General features: G+C 38.4%; 1 protein-coding gene across 1 annotated transcript in view; it reads left to right on the plus strand.

Annotated features, from left to right (window-relative positions):
* Positions 1-20,439, plus strand: part of SPAG16 (sperm associated antigen 16) — a 468,867-nt gene that overhangs the window by 232,290 nt on the left and 216,138 nt on the right. The window contains 1 exon segment of the mRNA XM_074829742.1: positions 17,663-17,806. Coding sequence (XP_074685843.1) covers positions 17,663-17,806 — 144 coding nt within the window.

Raw genomic sequence — 20,439 nt, forward strand, 5'->3', positions numbered from 1 at the left:
ATGCACCAGAAGAAACGGAGAAATGGGGTCAGTAAGTTGATGTTTTTAGAAATATATACTGACGTCTATAAAAGGAGAGCAAGAAAGCTGTCGTCTGAGAGGCAGCGAGTAGCTACACCGCATCAACAGACGCTAACACTGTAACAACTTTTTGCGTTTTATTCCTTTTTGATTTTGGAGAGGCTTGCTTCATGGGTGGGTGTGCGTTTACAGTGAGGGCCTTAGCTTAGTTCTTAGAACAATTTTCTGAGCTTGAATAAGAAGGAAAGAAGGAAGCGGATAGGACCCGCAACTATACATGTAAGCTTTACAAGTTATTAGGCAGAGTCAACTGTCCGTATTTAAGCACAGGATCAGTGGAACATTGTAGGACATGTGTCACTGGTGCTGTGTGTCTGTGCCAGTCTTGATCTTCCCGGTGTGGTTTCACCTTAACCTTCTACCAGACTTCTCACCCTGCATTGGTGCAGCCATGGTATCACCTGGGGAGAAGCCCAACACTGCAGCAGCAGCTTTGGAAGTATTTTAGAAAGCCTTTAGGAAGATGGTTGTATGGTATTCTTGCAGGAAACTATCACAGGGCCCTCATAAAAAAAGTTAAAGACAGGTCTTAAACCTTTCTTGCTTCCCTTAAAAAAGGACTATTTGGCTCTTGGTAACAAGACATAGAACAAGAAAGACGGGCACTCTAGCAGTAGTTAAGCAGAGAGGACCACAGCTCACAGCAACCTGTGTGCCGGCAGGTAACGAAGATGCCTGACTTGATGCTGAAGCTGGCAGACTTCTGTGTGCAGGATGCTTCGTGTCTCTGCACACAGCTGCTGCTGGTGGGATGGTGGGTCACTACCATGGATGCTGCCTGAGCTACGGCTGCTGAAACTAGTGTATTTCCAGTGGTTTTCTGCATTTCGTTTGCTTGTGGTTAGCTACTTAATAATTTGCATTAGTTACGGTGAGGGAGTTTATGGATAAGTGAATTAATACTTAGTTTATATTAAGGAACAACATGATTGATGTGCTAATTACACGGATACTTGTTCTCAATATTCTACTTTATTATAAGCAAATATGAAGGCCAGCTGCAATAGCAATGTCTGGTTATATATATATACAATAACAAGGGCAAGATGTGTTATTTTTCAGGTTCATAAAACGTGGTTTTTTCCTACTGTATACAACTCAGACAAGAAGTGGAATATCTTCTCACCGGATATGAGGGAGCTGGGAATAGGGGCTTGAAAGCGTGTAGTGCTGTGTTGATATCAACTGCTCTTCTGTGCAAGTGATATAAGTACAGAGGGCAGTAGTTAAGTTTAAGGATGTAATTAATCCTACTGACACCAAAATAAATTGCTGTAGTGTGTTGTTCAGCTCTGCTTTGCGGGGCTAATTGTGTGCATAAAGTTATGCATGTAACTTAAGTGTTTGACTTCATTACAATCGGAACTTAAAGCACAATATAGGATCATATTTTAAAATATCATAGTGACACTCCATTTCTGTATCCCCCTCAATTAGCCTTGTTCTTCCAAATTTGCTCTTATGTGGAACACCTGAATTTGTACATAAAGCCCAAATTCCTCTATTCAGTTCATTATATGTGCAGGAGTAGGTCTTAAATAGAGCATTATAAAGCTCCACTGTTATATACACATTTACACTCATAACATCTGATTTATTTATTATTTTTAAGGGAGATTTTAGGTGTGGTGTAACAGACTGACATATTTTTGTACAGCTACCTTCTGCATTTTCTTACTTGTAAAGCCGTAATGGCTGGAGTACATTTATTTGTACAGGTTTGCAGGGGTAAAATAAACTAGACCAGATATATTTCAGAAGCTTTAAAAACAGTTTAAAGTAGATGTTTCTATAAATCCCTGTTTTATTACTGTAAGTGCAGTTTCATGGAATAGGACATAGGGTATTGTTTCCTTTTGCACTGCTGCAAGGTACACAAGCTAATCGGTGGCATTTGCAGAGGGAGAATCAAGCACATTAAGCAACTGTTTGCACAGTGCTATATGCTGAAATACTAAGTCAGTCCAAATTCCCATGAACTTTAATGTTTTTTTTTCTTCTAAGCAATTCTCTGTACAAGTCCCTTTAAATGAACAAAGGATTTGTATTGATTACGTTAGCTTTGGCATCCGGCTGCAGGGATTCAAGTGTGAACACTGCAAAGCTATCCCTGTTACATGCAAAGGGAAATATTATTTTGGTATGTAAAGAAATCTCTTGATGTTAAAGAGATTCATGTGGTTATAGCCCTAAACACCACATGGAAAGCATACCTCTTGCTGACTACTTACAAGCTGTAGTGAGACTGACTGATAAAAATAAATTTGTTGGAACAGACCTGGAAAAGACCCCATTTCAGGGCAGATGCTGCATAATAAAGGTGGTACACAGCACTACTATAATTGCCTTTTTTCTCAAGCCACATAAGGAATTTTGCAAAACCAGGCCCTGGACTTGCTGTGGATGTTCCTTTGAATGTTTTTGGTGTGGACTGGGGAAAAAGGTGTTCAGCGTCCCCATTGCTCGCATTATGAACTTCCACTACACACAACAACCTGCCCTGCCCTGCGTAATACAATACTGAATGGCCACGTGGGAGAGAGCAGTGTGCCTGTCACCTTTACTTGATAAACTGAACTTGAGTACCGGTGTAGCTTGTTTACTGACTGAGATTCTACTTCCAGCTCTCTGTAGCTATTGTAAGAGATTTTTGTCTGTACAGTTTCCATTTTAAGACAGGGAGTTTAAGCTATTCATGCTCAGATTGCTTCCTTTTTTACTCCACATGGTAGAGGAACTGACGAGGCTCCTTTTAGATGAGTATAGCTTTATATACAGTGGCTACCCTAAAATCTATTGTTTATTTTGATTTTTTGACATTTCTGTCTAGCGGATATTATTATTTGTTTGTGGTGTGGGTTTTTTTAAGTTAGATTTTATTAGAAAATGAAACAATATTCGTATTAAAATTGAAGTTAATATGACGTGAAGCATTCTGCCAAATTTGAGTAATTAATGGTAATAAAAATAGTCTTGTGTAGCTGCTGATTTAATGGTGATTTAAACTCTTATGTTCTGCATCTGTAGCATTAGAGCAGAGTCTTTTGTGTTGTTTTTACTTTAAGCAATCTACTTTAAAGTACTTATATAGGAAGCATTATTTAGTGCTTTTAGGATTACACTAAACTAATCTAAGATGTGCCTCATTAGTTTTCCTACTACGTGGAATAAAAAAATTGCCAGCATTGGTCTTTAAACTGCATTTTGCACTTCTACAATTACCATATTGATGATTTTTTTTCTATGACAAATAGACTATAGAGTTCTGTTGCACTCTCTACTTCTTAGCAGTTCTTAACTTTACAATAATACTGAGCTTGCAATAGGCATGATGGGGGGGTTCAGTCTGCAGTATATATTGATCAAATGTAAATGGTATTATGCAGATGTTAAAATTAGAATATGTGAGAGTGCTTCATACATACTATACTTGGTCAGCTATTTTTGTAAAGCTGATCAAGAATTGGCTTTTAGGTTGCTGATTTTTAGTCACTACAAAAGTATTATTTTTAGTGGTACAAAATATTCTGATATTTTGAGTTTAGAGGAACTTGGGTTTGTACTTAAAAAAAAACCCCAACACCAAATTGCGTGGTCTTTCTGGAGAATATTATACAGATATCATGCATATAGATACTGCTGAAAAATATACAGACTCATCAATGACTGAACAGGCAAGCAATGAGTATCCTAACATTTTATCCAGAATGATTCTCTAAGGCAGCTGTTGGCAACCTTTGATATGTCGCATTCCAGATCCTGTTCACTAAATAGACAATGTCTTGGTAAAAATATGCAATGCTGCAGATATGCTGACCCTCAAAGAAAAACTATTCTTTGAGGTTGTGCTTTGTACCTTTGCACAAATGTTGCAGCTATATACATGAGATTTTTCTGAATGACTTGCACAAGATGAGGTGCCCTAGTTCATCCATATTTTTCTTACAGACACCATTAGTTTTTTACAGAATAAATGGCATAATAATAGCATTTCTTGTAAGTGTTGTGTCTCTCGCGTCAAAAATAAGAAGAAACCTCACTCCTCATTCATAGTCCTTTGACACCTTAATGATACACTAACATTTACATGTGTAAAAACCCTGACTTTAGAAAAGTTGCTGTTGGGTTTTTTTGCTGGCATTTGGTCAGATTCTGAGAGGTCCCCAGCAATCTGTGGGTTAGTATTTGTCTGTAAACCAAACTTTTCGAATCTGTGTTTTTTTCTCTTTCATAAAAGTGAAAGAGATACGTGATGGACATGCAGCAGGACACAAAATGGTGGTAGCAAAATGAAAGAGATGTTTTCAGCTCTTTTAAGACTCAGACATAGGATACCAAACACTTAGAAAACTGTCTTTCTATAAATGGACTCTGCATTTCTTTCCATTGGAGTGATGACTTAGAGTTTCAGAGCACTACAACAGGCAACTTTCTCCCTCTTTTTCCTGCTCCAGAAGCAGGACTGTGTAGTATACTTTAAAAGTACATATTCGTTACTTCTCATTAACGAGCACTGAAGAAAGCAGCAGTGGTCTTTTGAGACTGATCTTTATCCTTCATTGTAGCCCAGTTTGAAGTGAATCAAAAGTCATTTGGAAGTCATGACGTTTGTGTTGCTGTAGAGTTGCAGTTGTTGAAAATAAGTAATCATTTTAGTTGTGTGTATGTTTATACCCTTCCAGCACAGTCTATGTAAACACTGCCTTTGCAGGAGTCTGACTTTTGGATTCTGACCACAGACAACAAAAGCCAACAAAATGGTTGCATGGACGGTTAGAAAATCTTCTTGATAGTGTATGATACTGTGTTCAAGGAGGTTGATGGTAGCCAGCTAGTTAATAGGCTAACTCCATGGCAGAGCAGAATATTTAGGTTGTTGTGATCATCATAAGATTTAGAACCACTTCTGAACATACAGCTGGGGTCTGTAAATGGTAGCAGATGGTAAGAATACTAAGAGAGGTGAAAAACTGAAGTCTGGAATACTATCCTTTTCATTTAGATGTGACTTGGGAAAAGGCATTTTATTCTGAATATGCTTTGAATTGAAAATTTGTATCTTGCATGACTCTGAGTCTTGAGAGGTTTGTTTTGTAGATGTCAGTAAGTCTTGAAAAGCATCATATTTTTAACAGCATGAAGACGTCTTTCAGATAACTCCTGCAACTTGGCTATAAGACTGCCATATGTATCAGAGAGAATCATGCTTACCAGCAGTAATTTTTAATATGTGTATGCTTTTATTACAGAATCACAGAATCATCTGGGTTGGAAAAGACCTTGAAGATCATCCAGTCCAACCATCAACCTAACACTGACAGTTCCCAACTCCACCATATCCCTAAGCGCTAAGTCGACCCTACTCTTAAACACCTCCAGGGATGGGGACTCCACCACTGCCCTGGGCAGCCCATTCCAATGCCGAACAACCCCTTCTGGAAAGAAATGCTTCCTCATATCTAGTCTAAACCTTCCCTGGTGCAACTTGAAGCCATTACCTCTTGTCCTATTGCTTGTTCCTTGGTTCAAGAGACTCATCCCCAGCTCTCTGCACCCTCCTTTCAGATAGTTGTAGAGGCGATGAGGTCTCCCCTCAGCCTCCTCTTCTCCAGACTAAACACCCCCAGTTCCCTCAGCCGCTCCCCATCAGACCTGTGCTCCAGACCCTGCACCAGCTTCGTTGCCCTTCTCTGGACACGCTCGAGTCATTCTATGTCCTTTTTGGAGTGAGGGGCCCAAAACTGAACCCACTCATCGAGGTGCAGCCTCACCAGTGCTGAGCACAGGGGTAAGATCCCTTCCCTGTCCCTGCTGGCCACGCTATTGCTGATACAAGCCAGGATACCACTGGCCTTCTTGGCCACCTGGGCACACTGCTGTCTCATGTTCAGACTCTTCTGACAAACTTCTTTAACACATCTTTATACTTTATAAAGGCTAGAACCACCTTACTTAAGAATTTACAGGGCCTGGTATGTTATTTCTGGTTCTAGGAGGATGTAGACAAATATGTGGCAATTGGGAGATTTGACCATGAAGATTATTATTCTGTGTGTGGTCCATGTTCATTACAAGAAATATTTTCAGGGTTTTGTCAAAATGTAAATATTGCATTCATTATTGTAATATTAGGAGCATAATGGTATAAATAGAATTTGTCTGAGACAAAGGTGGGAAGGCAACCATACACTTTCCCATGCCAGGGAGGACAACGTGGCATGTCCAAGCATCACAACAGACTTGATCACAGTTGCCTTTTGTGTATTACATTCTGGTCACCAAACTGTTACTTGAATCCTGACCACTTAAATGGAATGTGTATATTCCATTCCATTTTTGCAGGTATGTATTACACTGAAGAACTGTAGGTATTTAAGCAATCAGATAATTTGGCCCACTGTCTGTGCTTTATAGGACTGGATAAATGTCACAACTGCTGTAAAACAAATAAAGGTTTTGCTTTGCTGTTTGGTGGTTTGGAAGGTTTTTTTAAACCTCTAATAGCACTTGGAACATGTCTTCCGCTTTTTGTGTGTGTGTGTGTCCCAGAATGAATAAGTCTCTATTTCTTCTGTCCCAAGTTCTTCTATTTTTCAGCACATGCTGGGAGTTGAAGGGAATCATGAGACCTATTCCTAGTTTTTGTAAAGAAATATGGATCTGGGTCTCTGTAAGGTTGTTTTCCAGTATTGAAGAGCTCTGCTTTCTGTTTTCTTCGCTGTAATGCCTATGGACAGCATATGGCAGGGAGGGCAGGGAGGCGAGGAAAGAATTTGCAAGATATGCCAAATATCACATGACAAATATTCTAGAAATTACATGGTTTTAAAAGGCTTAGCTTTGCCCAGTAGGGTAATATTTTTCTGCAACTGATTGTACATAATTCTATAGCAGAGCCAGGAACTGCAAACAAAAAAATATGATTTTATTCTCCTAAAACAGCATTACTTTGTTCAAGTCTCACAAAACATTTCAGAAATTCTTAACCTCAGTTAATACTGTCTGTGAAGACTAATCCATAGAAGTTCTGAGGAATGATATGGAAGAATCTATCAGTCAGTAAGTCTATAATTCTATAAGTCAATCTCTTCTATGAGTATTCTCTCTCTGATGTAGTAAACAGTATAATATGCAGCTGGAGAGTGAAGCTGGCCTGATTTTAAGGCAAAGTTCTGCAAAAATAAAAAGAGAATAATTAACCATCGCAACAATTTAGCAGTGCGAATGTGGCTTTTCTTGCATTTAAAGATTTAAAATATTTATTGTGTGCCTTTCTAAAGGATAAGTTTTAGTACAAACCAATGTAATGGAGTGGGCACAGGAACCTCTTGGTTGAACTCCACAGTCTGAGTTTCAGTTTGAGAATTTGCTTAGGAAATCAGTTCTGTTCAGCGTTTTCATTAGTAGTGAAGGTGATGGAATACAGAATAGCTTATAAAATATGCAGATGATGCCAAGCTATGAGGAGTTACAAATACCTTTCTGTATCAGATCAGAATTCAAAATAAACTTGGCAAATTGGAGAGATGGTCTGAAATCAACAAGATGAAATTCAATAAAGTGAAATGCCATATGATGTATTTAGGAAAAAGAATTCAGATACACAAATACAAGATAGGGAATACCTATCAAGAGAAGAAATGGGTAACAAAGTCCACAAGCATTGCTGTTGTAAACTAAAGAAATTTAGTTTTGAAGAGGGATGTGGTGTCTATAATGTTGGGTAATTATTCCAAATTAGGGTTAGTGCAGTCTGAGTTAACATATTGTATCCATGTCTGGTCATGACTTTTAGAAATGTTTAGAATGCATCAGACAACTGAGTTTGCCTAATTTAAGACAATGCTAATAAAAACTATCTGAAATAGAAAGATTTTAAGTCAGAAGGTAGAGAGAAATTGTTCTCCATATTCCTGAGAGAAGAATTATGACAAATCTCTAATTTGCCTTCAGAATGATGAGGGTTGTGTTTTAGAAAGCATGAACCCCAGGAAAAAGCTTACATTTGGAAGTAGGAACCCCAGGAAAAAGCCACTTAGAGGGTTGTAGAACCTCCTTTTCAAGGAAAAGTTCTACAAATCAATGTTGGGTGAGTCTATGCAACCCTTCCTTAGCACAAGGCAGACCAGATGATGCCTTTCAGCATATGTTTCTGTAATTCTGTGTGGGAGATGAGAGTAAAGCAAATAGCTTGAAAAGATTTTCTCTTGAAACATCATGGAAAAGTTGAATGGCCTTCTTCAGTGGGAAAAATTGCACAGCTGTTGGGGCTCCTTGGGGAAGCTTTGCAGGCCATCCGGGGTCTGCAGCCTACAATTTAGGGATTGTGGGACTAGAGAATTACCGTGGTCCTTTATGAACCTAAATTCCATTTCTCTCTCATATGAATATGTCTGGTTACAAAGATCATCAGAGGAAGAACAGGATTCATAGGTGTCAATTCTGCTTCTTAGTCCTAACTGTGAAGAAACTATTTGTTTATGTAACTTTCATGCCACAAGAGTTTCCATTAATTCTATGGATGGAAGCATTCTTCAGCATTACGATACTGAAATAGAGCACAGAGCGTAATACCCTTCCCTGGCTTCAAAAGTGAGAAAGAAACACAGGAGGGAAACTGACCTTGAAGAGTTAAAGCTTTGGTTTCTTATTAATTTAGAAATGTGAGTTGACAGTTTGATGCTCTAATTGCAAATTATATTTTTAAATATTTTCTTTCATCAACCTTGATAATTTAACAGAATTTACCAACTGGCAAGTTTCAAGTAGTTTTCGTTCCAAACTCTTATATACCACAGCACTGCTCCTAATCATCTGTGAAAAAGCTGCCATGCAACAGAAGACTGGGAATTGCTAACAGTAATGATGAAAACTAATTCAAACCAGGCCACAGGTAGAAGCTTTTACAAAAGCAATCTGCATCTTTTCAAGTTGGTCAAGCTAAAATTACCTTTTAGAAAAGCAGTTTGTCTTTCATTTCAGAGGAAGACAAGCTATTATCTCAGTACCCAACAAGTACCTAATGCACAGGTCAAAAAATAGGCAACAATTCTATATTGAATAGGGAAAGTTTTATGCAAGTTTGCCTACATTGCCTTTCCCTTTGCTTCTCTGCTGGTGAAGTGGTTCACGACCACAGGTGCAATGTTAAAATATATGGGCTGTTCCTTTGCCAAGGTTTGGGCATGGTCTAACCCTGGTTATCTATAGCCTCTTCTCTGCTGCTCTAGAGAGTTGTCCTATGAGCTACGCTCTCTTTCAGAATTGGCTTCAGACACTGCGGATCTAAGCTAATCATGCTTCAATACTACTTTGAATGCTGTAATTTAATACTCATATGGGACTGCCTTTCCCTAAAGGAAAGTGATGTAGCATATTTCATAAAGGAAGTGATAGTAAAAGATTAGTTACATGGTGATGGGCAGTATGAATCATGGTATAAATCATTTCAGGCGAGGAAGTACAGCTTTCACTCCAGAGAGAAGATACTAGGAAGGAACGTCAGTGTTTTAACATTTTAATTGCATCTACTTGTTTGTTGCTACTTTCCTTCTGTTTTCCTTTTTAGCTTAATTACTTCTCTTTAAAGTATGCTGGCTACCTAGTAAGATGACTAAGCTGGAAAAATTGATTCAGATGCATATTAAATAAGAGTTTGTGAGCTATTGGAATCACAGGGAATGACGCCTGAGTTAGCTGGGTTTTTGTAAAGCACCCTAGTCTTACAAAGAATACCCCAAACTATTTGATCAGTCTATTGTTCTGTTCACAGCTTTGTCATCATTTACAATGTATGACAGTTTGAATTAAAAAAACAAAACAAAACAAAAACCGAAAACAAACCCCATAGATTCCACAATACAGTAGCTTTCTCTGGAGTGAGGTAAAGATCTGTTAGCTGCCTGCTGTTTTGTTTTAAGGCAGGTTAGAGATGCACTGTTTCTGTAATGTGTAACAGCTGACATTGTAGACTTAAGTGATTTTTTTTTTTTTTTGACCAGCAGTAATTATCAACAACCTTGTAAGCAAAAGGAAGGAATGAATAAGTAAAGATTCTCCAAGAAGTGATTTAGATTCATGCCAGTAGTTATTTACAAGCATTCCAGATAAAAGGCTTAACGCTAGGTTGCAGAGATTCACAGTACACGAGACTATAATGACATAAACAATTTGCATGTTATTATATAGGTTCTAGAAAAATCCTCTTTCTCTGATCTGATTAAGGACTCTATCTTGAAAAGGATTATGTATGTTTTTAAGTTAATACGCTGTGAAATCACCAGGACTCCCGGCAGTGCGTAATTCAGGAATGTGCATATATCTTCAAAGGACTGAGACCTAAATAAAACACATGCAGATCAACAGGATAGTTTTGAATTTTTCTAAGATTTGATGTAGGGCCAAACTTAGTTGTTAAGAAAAAAGTTATTTTAGACTGGCCCAGCATGTACATAATCAGATCTAACACGGTAAAACCTAGGTAGGTTACAACATGCAGCTAATACAAATTAATGCGTTTTGATAATTGCACACAGCGTGGATAAACAGAAAGTGATCAAAGACAGAGCATCACAAAATGGACTTTATTAATTTATCACTACAACTGTGTATCTGTGAGTTATAATGAAGTGTTTAATACATTTATCTGGGGAAGCACTGTATGTTGTATGGAGCGTTCCATTTCTGAAGTTTTTTTTTTTTTTGAAAGGAGAGCTGGTTTTGGCAAGTTAGAAAGTGCGTGGATTTATTCCGCTTCTTTACAAGAATAAATACGTTTGCTGCTGCTATACAGCTAAGATTGAAGATTTTGTGTGCATGGTGAATAGAATAAGTACATAAGCTAGCACTGCACAATATTAAGTCTTTTGGCCTTTTAGAGATATGTGTTTAAGTTTCTGGAAGACTGTTTTCTAATTATTTTCTAAGGTGTACAAAGATCTGCTGGGCAGTCTAGAAGGTTAACTTTAGGTATGTTGAGATCCTAGCAACTTTTCTCCCTCCTAAATCCTGAGTCATAGGAGCTTGGGAAGCAGCCAGGGACTTCACTAGACAATAGAGATTTTTAAGCATTGCTGTTGAGTGAGATCTATCACTGACTTCCAGACAGGCATTTACATAAATGAAACCAAAGATATGAGCTTTGTGCTATGGGTATTTTCCCCTACTTATGTTCTTTGTGTTATTTGCTTTAGCCTTTTTTTGTTTGTTTTAGCTCTTATTTTCTCTTTTGAAAGCATTTTTCCCTCTTCCATTTTGTCAGAAAAAGATAAATTTTAAGACCTCAAATAGGAATGCAAAGCTTTTCAGTTATGCTACCTTTGCATAATAAAACCCTGAATTAAATGTCAGGGTTATAATTATTGCTGAAGTATGCTGGCCAGGGAGACTGGATAACTCAAGCTAAGATAAAAAGGTGGTAGAAATAGCTATATTAGAGAGATGTTGTCCAAAGAATACACATTAGGATAAGTTGTAGTGGGCAAAACTATTGATTAGGCTTTTGTGATGTTTGGTTTTAATTTATTAGTGGGTTAATCTTGGCTGAGGACCCAAACGTCCACCCAGCCATTTGCTTACTCCCCCTCCTCAGCAGGGCAGGAGGAGAAAACAGCCTGAAAAAGTGTATGGCTTGAGATAAAGACCAATTACTGTCACGGGCAAAACAGACTGAACTTGGGGAAAATTAATTTCATTTATTGCACATTAAAATAGATTTGGGTAGTGAGAAACGAAGACAAACATGGAAGCAGCGCCTTTCCTTCCCGCCACTCCCCAGCTCCCCTTCACTCCTTCACTGCAGAGCCCTCAGCCCTGAGGGGGGGGGGGGGGGGCGGGGTGGGCAGTACGGAGCAATTTTGCTCTGCTGCTTCTTCCTCCTCACACTTTTCCCCTGCTCTAGTGTGGGCTCTCCCCACGGCTGCCGTCCTTCAGGAAAAGTCTGCCTCAGTGTAGGCTCTCCGTGGGCCACAATTCCTGTCAGGAAAATCTGCTCCCACATGGGCTGGCTGCAGGCAATAACCAACTCTGGCACCACGGAGCTCCGTCTTCTCCGACCTTGGTGCTTGTCACTGGTTTTGTTCCCTCCTCCTCTCTCTGTCTAGCATTTTCTGCCTTTTCTTTAATATGTTTTCCCGTGGTGGGTCCACGGCGGAGTCAGTGTGAACCGGCTGGAACCGGCTGTGCCCGGCGCAGGGCAGCCCCCACTTCTCCTCACAGAAGCCGACGCTGCAGTCCCCCCTGCTGCCAGCACCTCCCCGATTACACCCTGTACAAAATGATTCTTTGCTTTTGTTTTGTCTCATTCTCACCCTCACTGCACCACCATTATGTAGATAAGGAGGAAAATAAGAGATATGCCAAAAGATGTTGCAAACAAAGGGATCAACTGCATGTTTTCCTGTCGTTCCCTTTCTGCTCAAAATGTGAAGGGATTTTCATGACTGCTACCTCTCACCTTTCAGTCCACCGTGAGGTAATAATCAGCGTTTCTGTTGATCTGAATTTTTTTGTGTGGTGGTCTACCTCTTTATCGATAATAATTTTGGAGACTGACCTTGATTATAATTAGATCCTTGGAGTGCGGTCGCAGAGGTGAGGAGGCAGTGCCGATCCTCCACACAAAGCAGCTGCACCTGGGACCTCAGTGGCTGGTGGTGAGTGTGTTGCCTCAAAAACTGTTGTGAATGTAGGAGGTCGAAAAATGGGGTTAGGTGATGCAATCAACTACTACAAAAGCTGTTGCTAATGATTTGGCCAACTTGTCTTGGGTCTTGGCATGACTGGCTAGTGACCAGCAAAATTGGGACTGGAATAGTATTTTGGTTTTCACAAATTCTTTAGATTTTTAGGGCACAGTCCAGCAATATAATTAAGTACATGTGTGTGAACAATATCACTGATTTTAGTAGGGCTGTTGATGTCCTTATATTTAGGCACAAACTTACTGTTCTTGTTTGAGGCTGTGATCAGTCGCCATCCTGTAGAATTCACTGTGTTTTATATCCTTGCCTTCAAAACCGACTCTGTTCTTCCATTCCAACACACCTGGAGAGTCTGATGGTAGAGGAAGAAAGACCTGCAATTTCCCAACATTTTCCATTATAAAACTGAGTTTTTCAGCCATTTGTAACTTCACCCAAATGTAACTGCTCAGACCAGAATTTCCTGTGCTGGGTATTGTGAGTAAAGCTGAATTTTTGTGTAAGAAAACATTAGCTACAAAGTTTCTGTGACCAAGAAAAATGTGTTGGTTTTTTTTTTTTTTTTTTTAATCTTGGAGGAACTTTGATGCTCTCATTTTGGACAAGAAATGCAGGAGAAGAGCGTTCTGATCTGAAAGCAGCTACTGGCATTAACAACAATCCTCTTTGCCAGTATCTGGGAATGCAAATAAACTTGATCAAATCATGAAGTTCTAAAAATTGCATATCGCAAGTGATATTCAGTACAATACAGTATTAGAATTTGGCAGCTAAATGCTGTCTATATTGAGAACGTACTTTTATGTGTAACTCCTATATGTGAAAACACAAAGAACTGGATTTTGTCCTTATTTTTTTCTCTCTAAGCAATTGGGTGAGACTGGACAAGTCATGTAGAGTACTAAACTGGTCATTAATTTTGCATTCTTCATTCTCAGAATGCCTAATTTTGAGACTCTTCAAGTTAGGTTTTTATTTCTGGATGACTCCTATTCCTGCAATCTCCTGACATCTGTAGGAAGCTAGTAAAAAAAGCTGAATATGTGGTGATTTTGTGAGATATTTTAGCCACTAAAATGATTTTAAAATCTTAGAGGGTTTTGTAAGCCTTACTGTCTTGCACCTGTGCAACTGGGTTTAACTGCTGTTTATGCCTTAGCAGAGGTTTGAGGTGATACTTTCATTGTTTTATAATTGCTCTTCACATCTAAACACTGTGTTTTGTCCATTGAATGAACCGTGGCTCAGTAGGAACATTGCTACCTTAGGACTTGAAGGAACCTCAAGACACCAACCAGTCCCTTCTCCTAACCATGATGGAAGTAATCTACCTAGATACTACATGATAGGTATGCTGGGAGCTTTAAGAACAGGCTAATGATGGCAGATGGCTATCAGTTCCAGTCTTTCAAAAACTTTATTGCCACAAAGTTTTCCTTCACATCTAACTGAGATCTCCCCTGCCTCAGTGCAATGCAGTTAGTGTTTGTATTAAAACAAGCACACAGTTAAGGTTATACAGACAGCTCTGGATTTAACAGCTTTTAACCTGAAGGTTGATTTTATATGTGTGAAATGATCAAATGTAGTACATGCTGAGACTGAAAGTATTTTGCATCTGAAGATAACATATTTTTATTTATGGTTCAGTCAAAATAAATTAAAATAATCAATGATTGTTTTGAAAGCAAATTACTGGGAGCACTATATATCTACCATGGCAAGTGCTGAAACGATGAGAATGTCTTATAGTGCCAGAATGAGTTGTGTAAACATGGGTATTTATATACTCAACAGCAGCAAATCTCTGAGAGTTTTTTTTGTTTTTTTCTTGGCTGAGTCTCCTCTGATCCCACTTCTATCCCAAAGGAGGAGGCGGAGAAAACTAATGTTCCTATCACACATGTTCCATTATTGATTTCTATTCCAATCTACCCAAAGTCTTCTGTGCTGGAAATAATTAGACCCTGTGAACAGAGATGAAGCAAAAATCTATACAATGCTGGATTGCCAGAAATGAAGACAAGGGTGCCTAATTAATGTTGCATATAGAACGCCTTTTGGATGAATGGGCTTCCCTTTCTTAGAAGCAGCTCAACAGTGGTTATGTCACAAATTTGCTGTTAATTAAATAGTGTTCACTGTGTGCCTGTAAAAATGGCATGGAGAAAAAAAACATTGGACAGCAGCAGCATTTTACAAGAGCTCTGCAATTAAAAGAAAAGCCTGTGAAAAATAAACTTGTGGGCTTCATACTGATAGCAAGATACTTTCTTCCATATGAAATTCACTTTATGGATTGTCTCAAAGCTCTTTAGGAACATCTAGTCACTGAAGGAGTCTGGACATTTCAACGTTGGACTGGAAGTGTGTTGGGAGGTTTAAGGACAGGAAAAATGTTCCTGGGAGCCGAGGCAGGATGAATGACGGGGCAGATCACATCCATAGGCAGCTGCAGCCAAGCCAGTGGGTAAGGGCTGTTCAGAAAGCGAGTTGGGGTCTGGGGGAAGCCAGTAGAATTAGCTTTTCTTTGAGCGAAAGGTGGACTGAAGGCGATTTAAGTTAGGCTGTGCAACACATCTTGGGAACCAAGAAGGCAGATATTTAGGAAGAATGTAACAGACAGAACTGATGGAAAGTCTTCACAACAGGCGTGCACTCGACTAATAGCAGAAATATCTGGAGGGTATCTGAAGTATCTGAAAGAGATGAAGAGAAAAACATAAGTTGCATCCATATGACACTGTTTGCTTGTTTGTTTTCTCCCAATAACACAGCAATAAAGTTGTTCCCAAACAGAAAAATCCAGTCTTTTAACTGCATCATAGACAGACCTGATTCGGTGATTAAGCTTCCTGCAGTAGCACATGCTGTCAGTGGTTTTGCAGTGGGCATCCTCTTCTCTCCCTAGTTTTCCTGAATCCACTTCTGTTGCTTTTTCCCTTGCTACATCCAGAGGAGCATAGGAGCTTGTTGCTATCAATAAAAGATACTCCTGTGCTGATCTTGCTTCTTTGTGGTGCATGGCCAGGTGCATGCCAGTGAGGAAGGTCCTCTGTTTTAGAAGCTGAGAGAATAGTGTGTGCAGCAACCCTGATGGATTTATCTTTATAGTTATTAGACCATTCATTTTTCTGTGAAGCTGGTCTCCTTTTTAGCAGTCCCCAGAATAACAATGGTATGTGCCTATGCATGCTGCAGAAGACTGCAATGGGATTTTTGGTGTGTCAGAGGTCTCCGATAGTAGAGGGATTCTGGGACAGTTGTTCTTGTAATTTGCAGGCCACTGGCATGCCTTCTTTCAGCCTTTAATTCTCTCCTTTTATCTCTATTCCCTCCTTGCTCTTCTAGATATCAGTTGTGGCCAATCTAAGTGATACGATTGCTCTCTGTGCATCTCTGGAGAACTTAAATAACATCATTCCCTTCTTCTCTTTTCTTCCTATAAATTCAAAGGAAGTTTCTCTCTTTAGGCAAAGTTAGAAAACATTTTTTTTTTTCTCTCTAAGAAACTAGAGAATGCACAAAACCCATGCTCCTTGGTTGAGCAGATGAATTCAACTGATGAATCATTAGAAATCTTCCTAGACTGTGCCTTAAACTGTAAGAATAGGTGTGTTTTCTGATGAAAATCTAGTTGACATAAATATGTTTTTAGCATGGATTTGATGGAGGGAGTTATTTTTCCCAATATAGTAGAAGCTGTGTTTCTGGTTTAGGGGTTTTATGAAATAATTTAGTGCAGGAGAAAGGTACTATTAAAAAAGATTTTTATAATAGTGTGCCTTCCAGGACCTCTCTTTTCTTCCTATTTGGCTGCTTAGCATCATCTCTCTCTACTCTCGTTCCATTTTAACAAGCGTTTTTCTCTGCAAACTGTCAGCTCTGATGCACAGCTGAAATAGGTGCACACACAGATTGTGATTCCTCTCCCCATTGTTGCATTTTGATTCTGAACTCCAGATTTAATCTATTTAAATAATCTACTCCTGGGACTTAAGTCAACTCCTAGATACTTTTTGATGTTCAAGAAATAGTAAAGCATTACAATAATTTAAATCAAATAACCAGATCCATATGAAATACACTACTTGTTATCTTTCCAACAGATTTATTTTCTTCCCTGGATCCATTTTAAGCTGCACTGCAGTTGCTAAATGAAAAATAAACCAAGTTTTCAGTATAGGGTGTGATAAGTGTATGATTTCCATTACATCCCAGTGTGCTACATAATAAAAAATGAAAACATGTAACACATTTTGAGTATAGAATTGAAATGGATTTTCTGACCTAGTCCCAGTGAATAGGTGCTAAAGTGATGGCAAAGACTGTAGCTCCTGGACTGTAATTATCATTTGTGTTATTTCTCAGTGGTAGGAGACTTCAGACCTGTGGGCACAGTGGAAAAAAAAAGAAAAAAAAAAAAGCAGAGTCCTTTTGTCCTTTTTCCCTTTGGCCATCAGCAGCAGACTGCCACACCAATGCTTTTGAAGTTATTTTGGGTGTGGGAAAAAGTGATTCACATTGGTACAGCTTGTTCATATGTTACCTTGTTGCATTTTGTAAGAACATCATCTAACATGGTATTTTAGAACATATTTGAGTGTTTTAATCAACTGGAACTTCAAGAGAATGTGAAAACAATTCTGGTTTCACAGAAGTTGGTCATGTTTTGTTTTTTTCTTCAGTAGCAGCAGAAACTCGTCTACATAGCATATATTTTAAATTATTAAGAGCATAGAAAGCATCACTGCTTGTTCAGTCCCTCCAGAATCAGTCCTCTGTAGCTGCTGCCCTGAGTTAAATTAATCTCACTGCTGTGTATTTCACGTAAAATGGAATTGATACAGAATATAATCTGCCTTTCTCTTCTGTTGTAGCTTGGCTTTACATACCTGAAAAGACATTGTAGTCACTGGCAGCGATGACCACCTCTGGAAAATGTGGGCCTTACCTGATGGGAACATCATCATGACAGGTGAAGGTCACACTGATTGGCTTTCGGGCTGCTGCTTCCATCCAAGGTTAGTGCAAACAGTCCCCTGAACTCCCACTAATCCCTTCTGGGGAGTACTTGTTTGCTCTTTCTTTGTTCACTGGACTGCTTTGATGACTTTCTATTCTCAGTGTAACCCTGCACTCTCTGCTGAATTTCCAAACATGTAGATAAATGTTCCTCTGGCTTTCAGTGTGTTGACTTAAGATTGATTGCTTTTAGTATTTTGTACATCTTAAACTTTGTCCACGTGCCAGTGAACATAACAAGGAGTAATAAGCTTTTTAGGTCTCGCTGTATTCATTTTCTTCATGTTCGTGCACTATAACAAACACGGTTCCATTATTAATAAAATACTGAAAAGTTGATTTCTTGTATTAGGCATTATCTGTCATATGATTAAGAGTTATTTGAATTTACCTAGAGAATAAGAATATGAGCATTCCTCCTTTCTCTTTCAGATCTGAAGCTAAATTAATAAATGAAGGTGAACATTGAAAATGAGAAATAAATATTTAGGTTAAAAGAGCCATGGAAATAGGCCAAACATGACATAGATTTCTTGGTCATTCTGTTGAAAAATAGAATGCTGTTTTAGTCTCAAAAAAAAAAAAATTCTATTTGTTAAGACTGAACCTCTATATGTTAAAATAATTTTGCATCAGATTTGTGAGGCTGCAGTTGTAAGAGAGTTCTTTACTGTTAATATAATAAAGGTCTGCCCAGGCTACTCACCTGAGGTTCCCTTATAAAAAGAGCATTATTAAACCTCCAACCTTGTATATTCATTGTATTTATTTTATGAAGCAATATTGGCTCTTTCCTTCATGAGAAGGAAAACTATCCTATTTGATTTCTGTTTCCTTCTGATTTCTGATATTGTAATGAGTTAGCAAATGCACACACAATCCTCTAAACACAAGAAAATCCCCTCCTTCTTTTCAAAACCTCAGGAACAAGCAATCATGCTTCCTGGGATGAATTCAGTATGCTCTTACTCTTTTCTTTCATCTCTTTCTCCTGAGAAACAAAAGCATTTTCTTAAGATGCTTGTTTCACAATGTTCTCTTTTTCGTGTGTATATCCTTAGAAATAATTTTATACATTTAAAATAAGAGAATAATATTTGACTTAATTACATATAATACAGGAGGAGAGAAATGGAAAGCTCAGCTTCTTATTTTAAGATGGTAGGAAAATTTTTCTATTACTGAATGACAGGTTGCACAGAGTTTGTGAGCACGCTGGACATCCTAAGTCTAACTTGCAGATAAACAGAATGCTGCCTTACCTATACCTGTTATGAATATAAAACTCATCACAGGGGAAGAAAGGAAAATACAATTAGAAGAGCATGTTATCATTTATAAAGCTGCTGGGCATGCTAATCAGATTTCGATAATGCATTGTTACCATGACACCCACTGACTCAGAGACTCAAAACTATTTTCTCATTAGTCTTTGACCAGAATACAGTCCTTTCAATAGGCTTTCCTATTTCTCAGTCAATTATTGAAATTAAAATGAGTTGAGGTACATCATCATTCTCCTGCAGTATGAATTGACTCCTGCTGAATGCTCTGGAGTGAGTCAAAAGCAGTGCCATTAAAATATTGTCTTCTGTTACTGGATAAAATATATATAATGTGACAGAATACATTTAATCATACTTTTTTTTTTTTTTTTTAAGTAGGGAACTTCTATATATCAGGTGTTCTGAAAGTAAAAACAATTAAATAAGAATGGAAAGTTCTCATAGAATTTTTCTGGAATCAACTGTAGTTTTGTTTCCATTTTAAAGATTTAAAATTATGTTCATCCAAAAGTTGAAAAGAAAAATATTTTTGTGGCGCTGGGCTATTAAATTGTGATTCAGAAATCTGTGTAGAACTCCCAGACTTCTACATTCTTTCCTTTTTATCCTCTGTTAGATTATTTCTCCTCTACGTTTCTTCTCTCCATCTGTAAAATCAGGTTTAGAACAATCTCCACCTCTGGTCTGAGAAATATTCTATGTATAGTCAGGGGACGCACATGCATGCACAGACACACACACACAAGACCTACGATGTCAATTTAACTGGTGCTTCTGTACATACAAATGACTTAAAATTCCAAAAATCCATTTTTACATGTTCACAGTGTACTATTACTTGAACAAGAATCTTTCTCATGGTTGGCTTTGTGCCACCACTGTGTAGGGGTAAGGATGCAAGTCTTGTTGGTAGCTATGAAGACCTATAAGATTCAAGCTAAAGATGCTGTTGGGTAAGGGTATGTTTTAGGCTCTGGACCTTGCTGGCTGATTAATACATAATAATGCTGAGATTTGTCATTTGAATCTCTCCTAGTACTGATGTACAAAAATATCCTTAAGTATCGTAATGCCATTGAGTCGTAGGGGCAAAAAAGCCACTGAGTTTCTGAAGAGTTGTTGGATGGAGGGAATGGAGGAGTCGTATTTTCCCCATCACTGACAATGTGCTTCATTCCAAGATTATTTTTGCTTAAAAACAGATCTCCTTCACATCTGAGCAAAGTAGAGTGAGGTGAGAGTACGTGGTTTGCTGAAGCTCTGGAATCTGGTGCTGTATAATTTTTTTACATTGTGCTCAGTGCTCTTTGGTCTGTACAAAAGGTCTTAGTCCCCCATGTGTTCTC

Source organism: Strix aluco, chromosome 6 (genome assembly GCF_031877795.1).
Source record: "Strix aluco isolate bStrAlu1 chromosome 6, bStrAlu1.hap1, whole genome shotgun sequence".
Classification (NCBI taxonomy): Eukaryota; Metazoa; Chordata; class Aves; order Strigiformes; family Strigidae; genus Strix; species Strix aluco.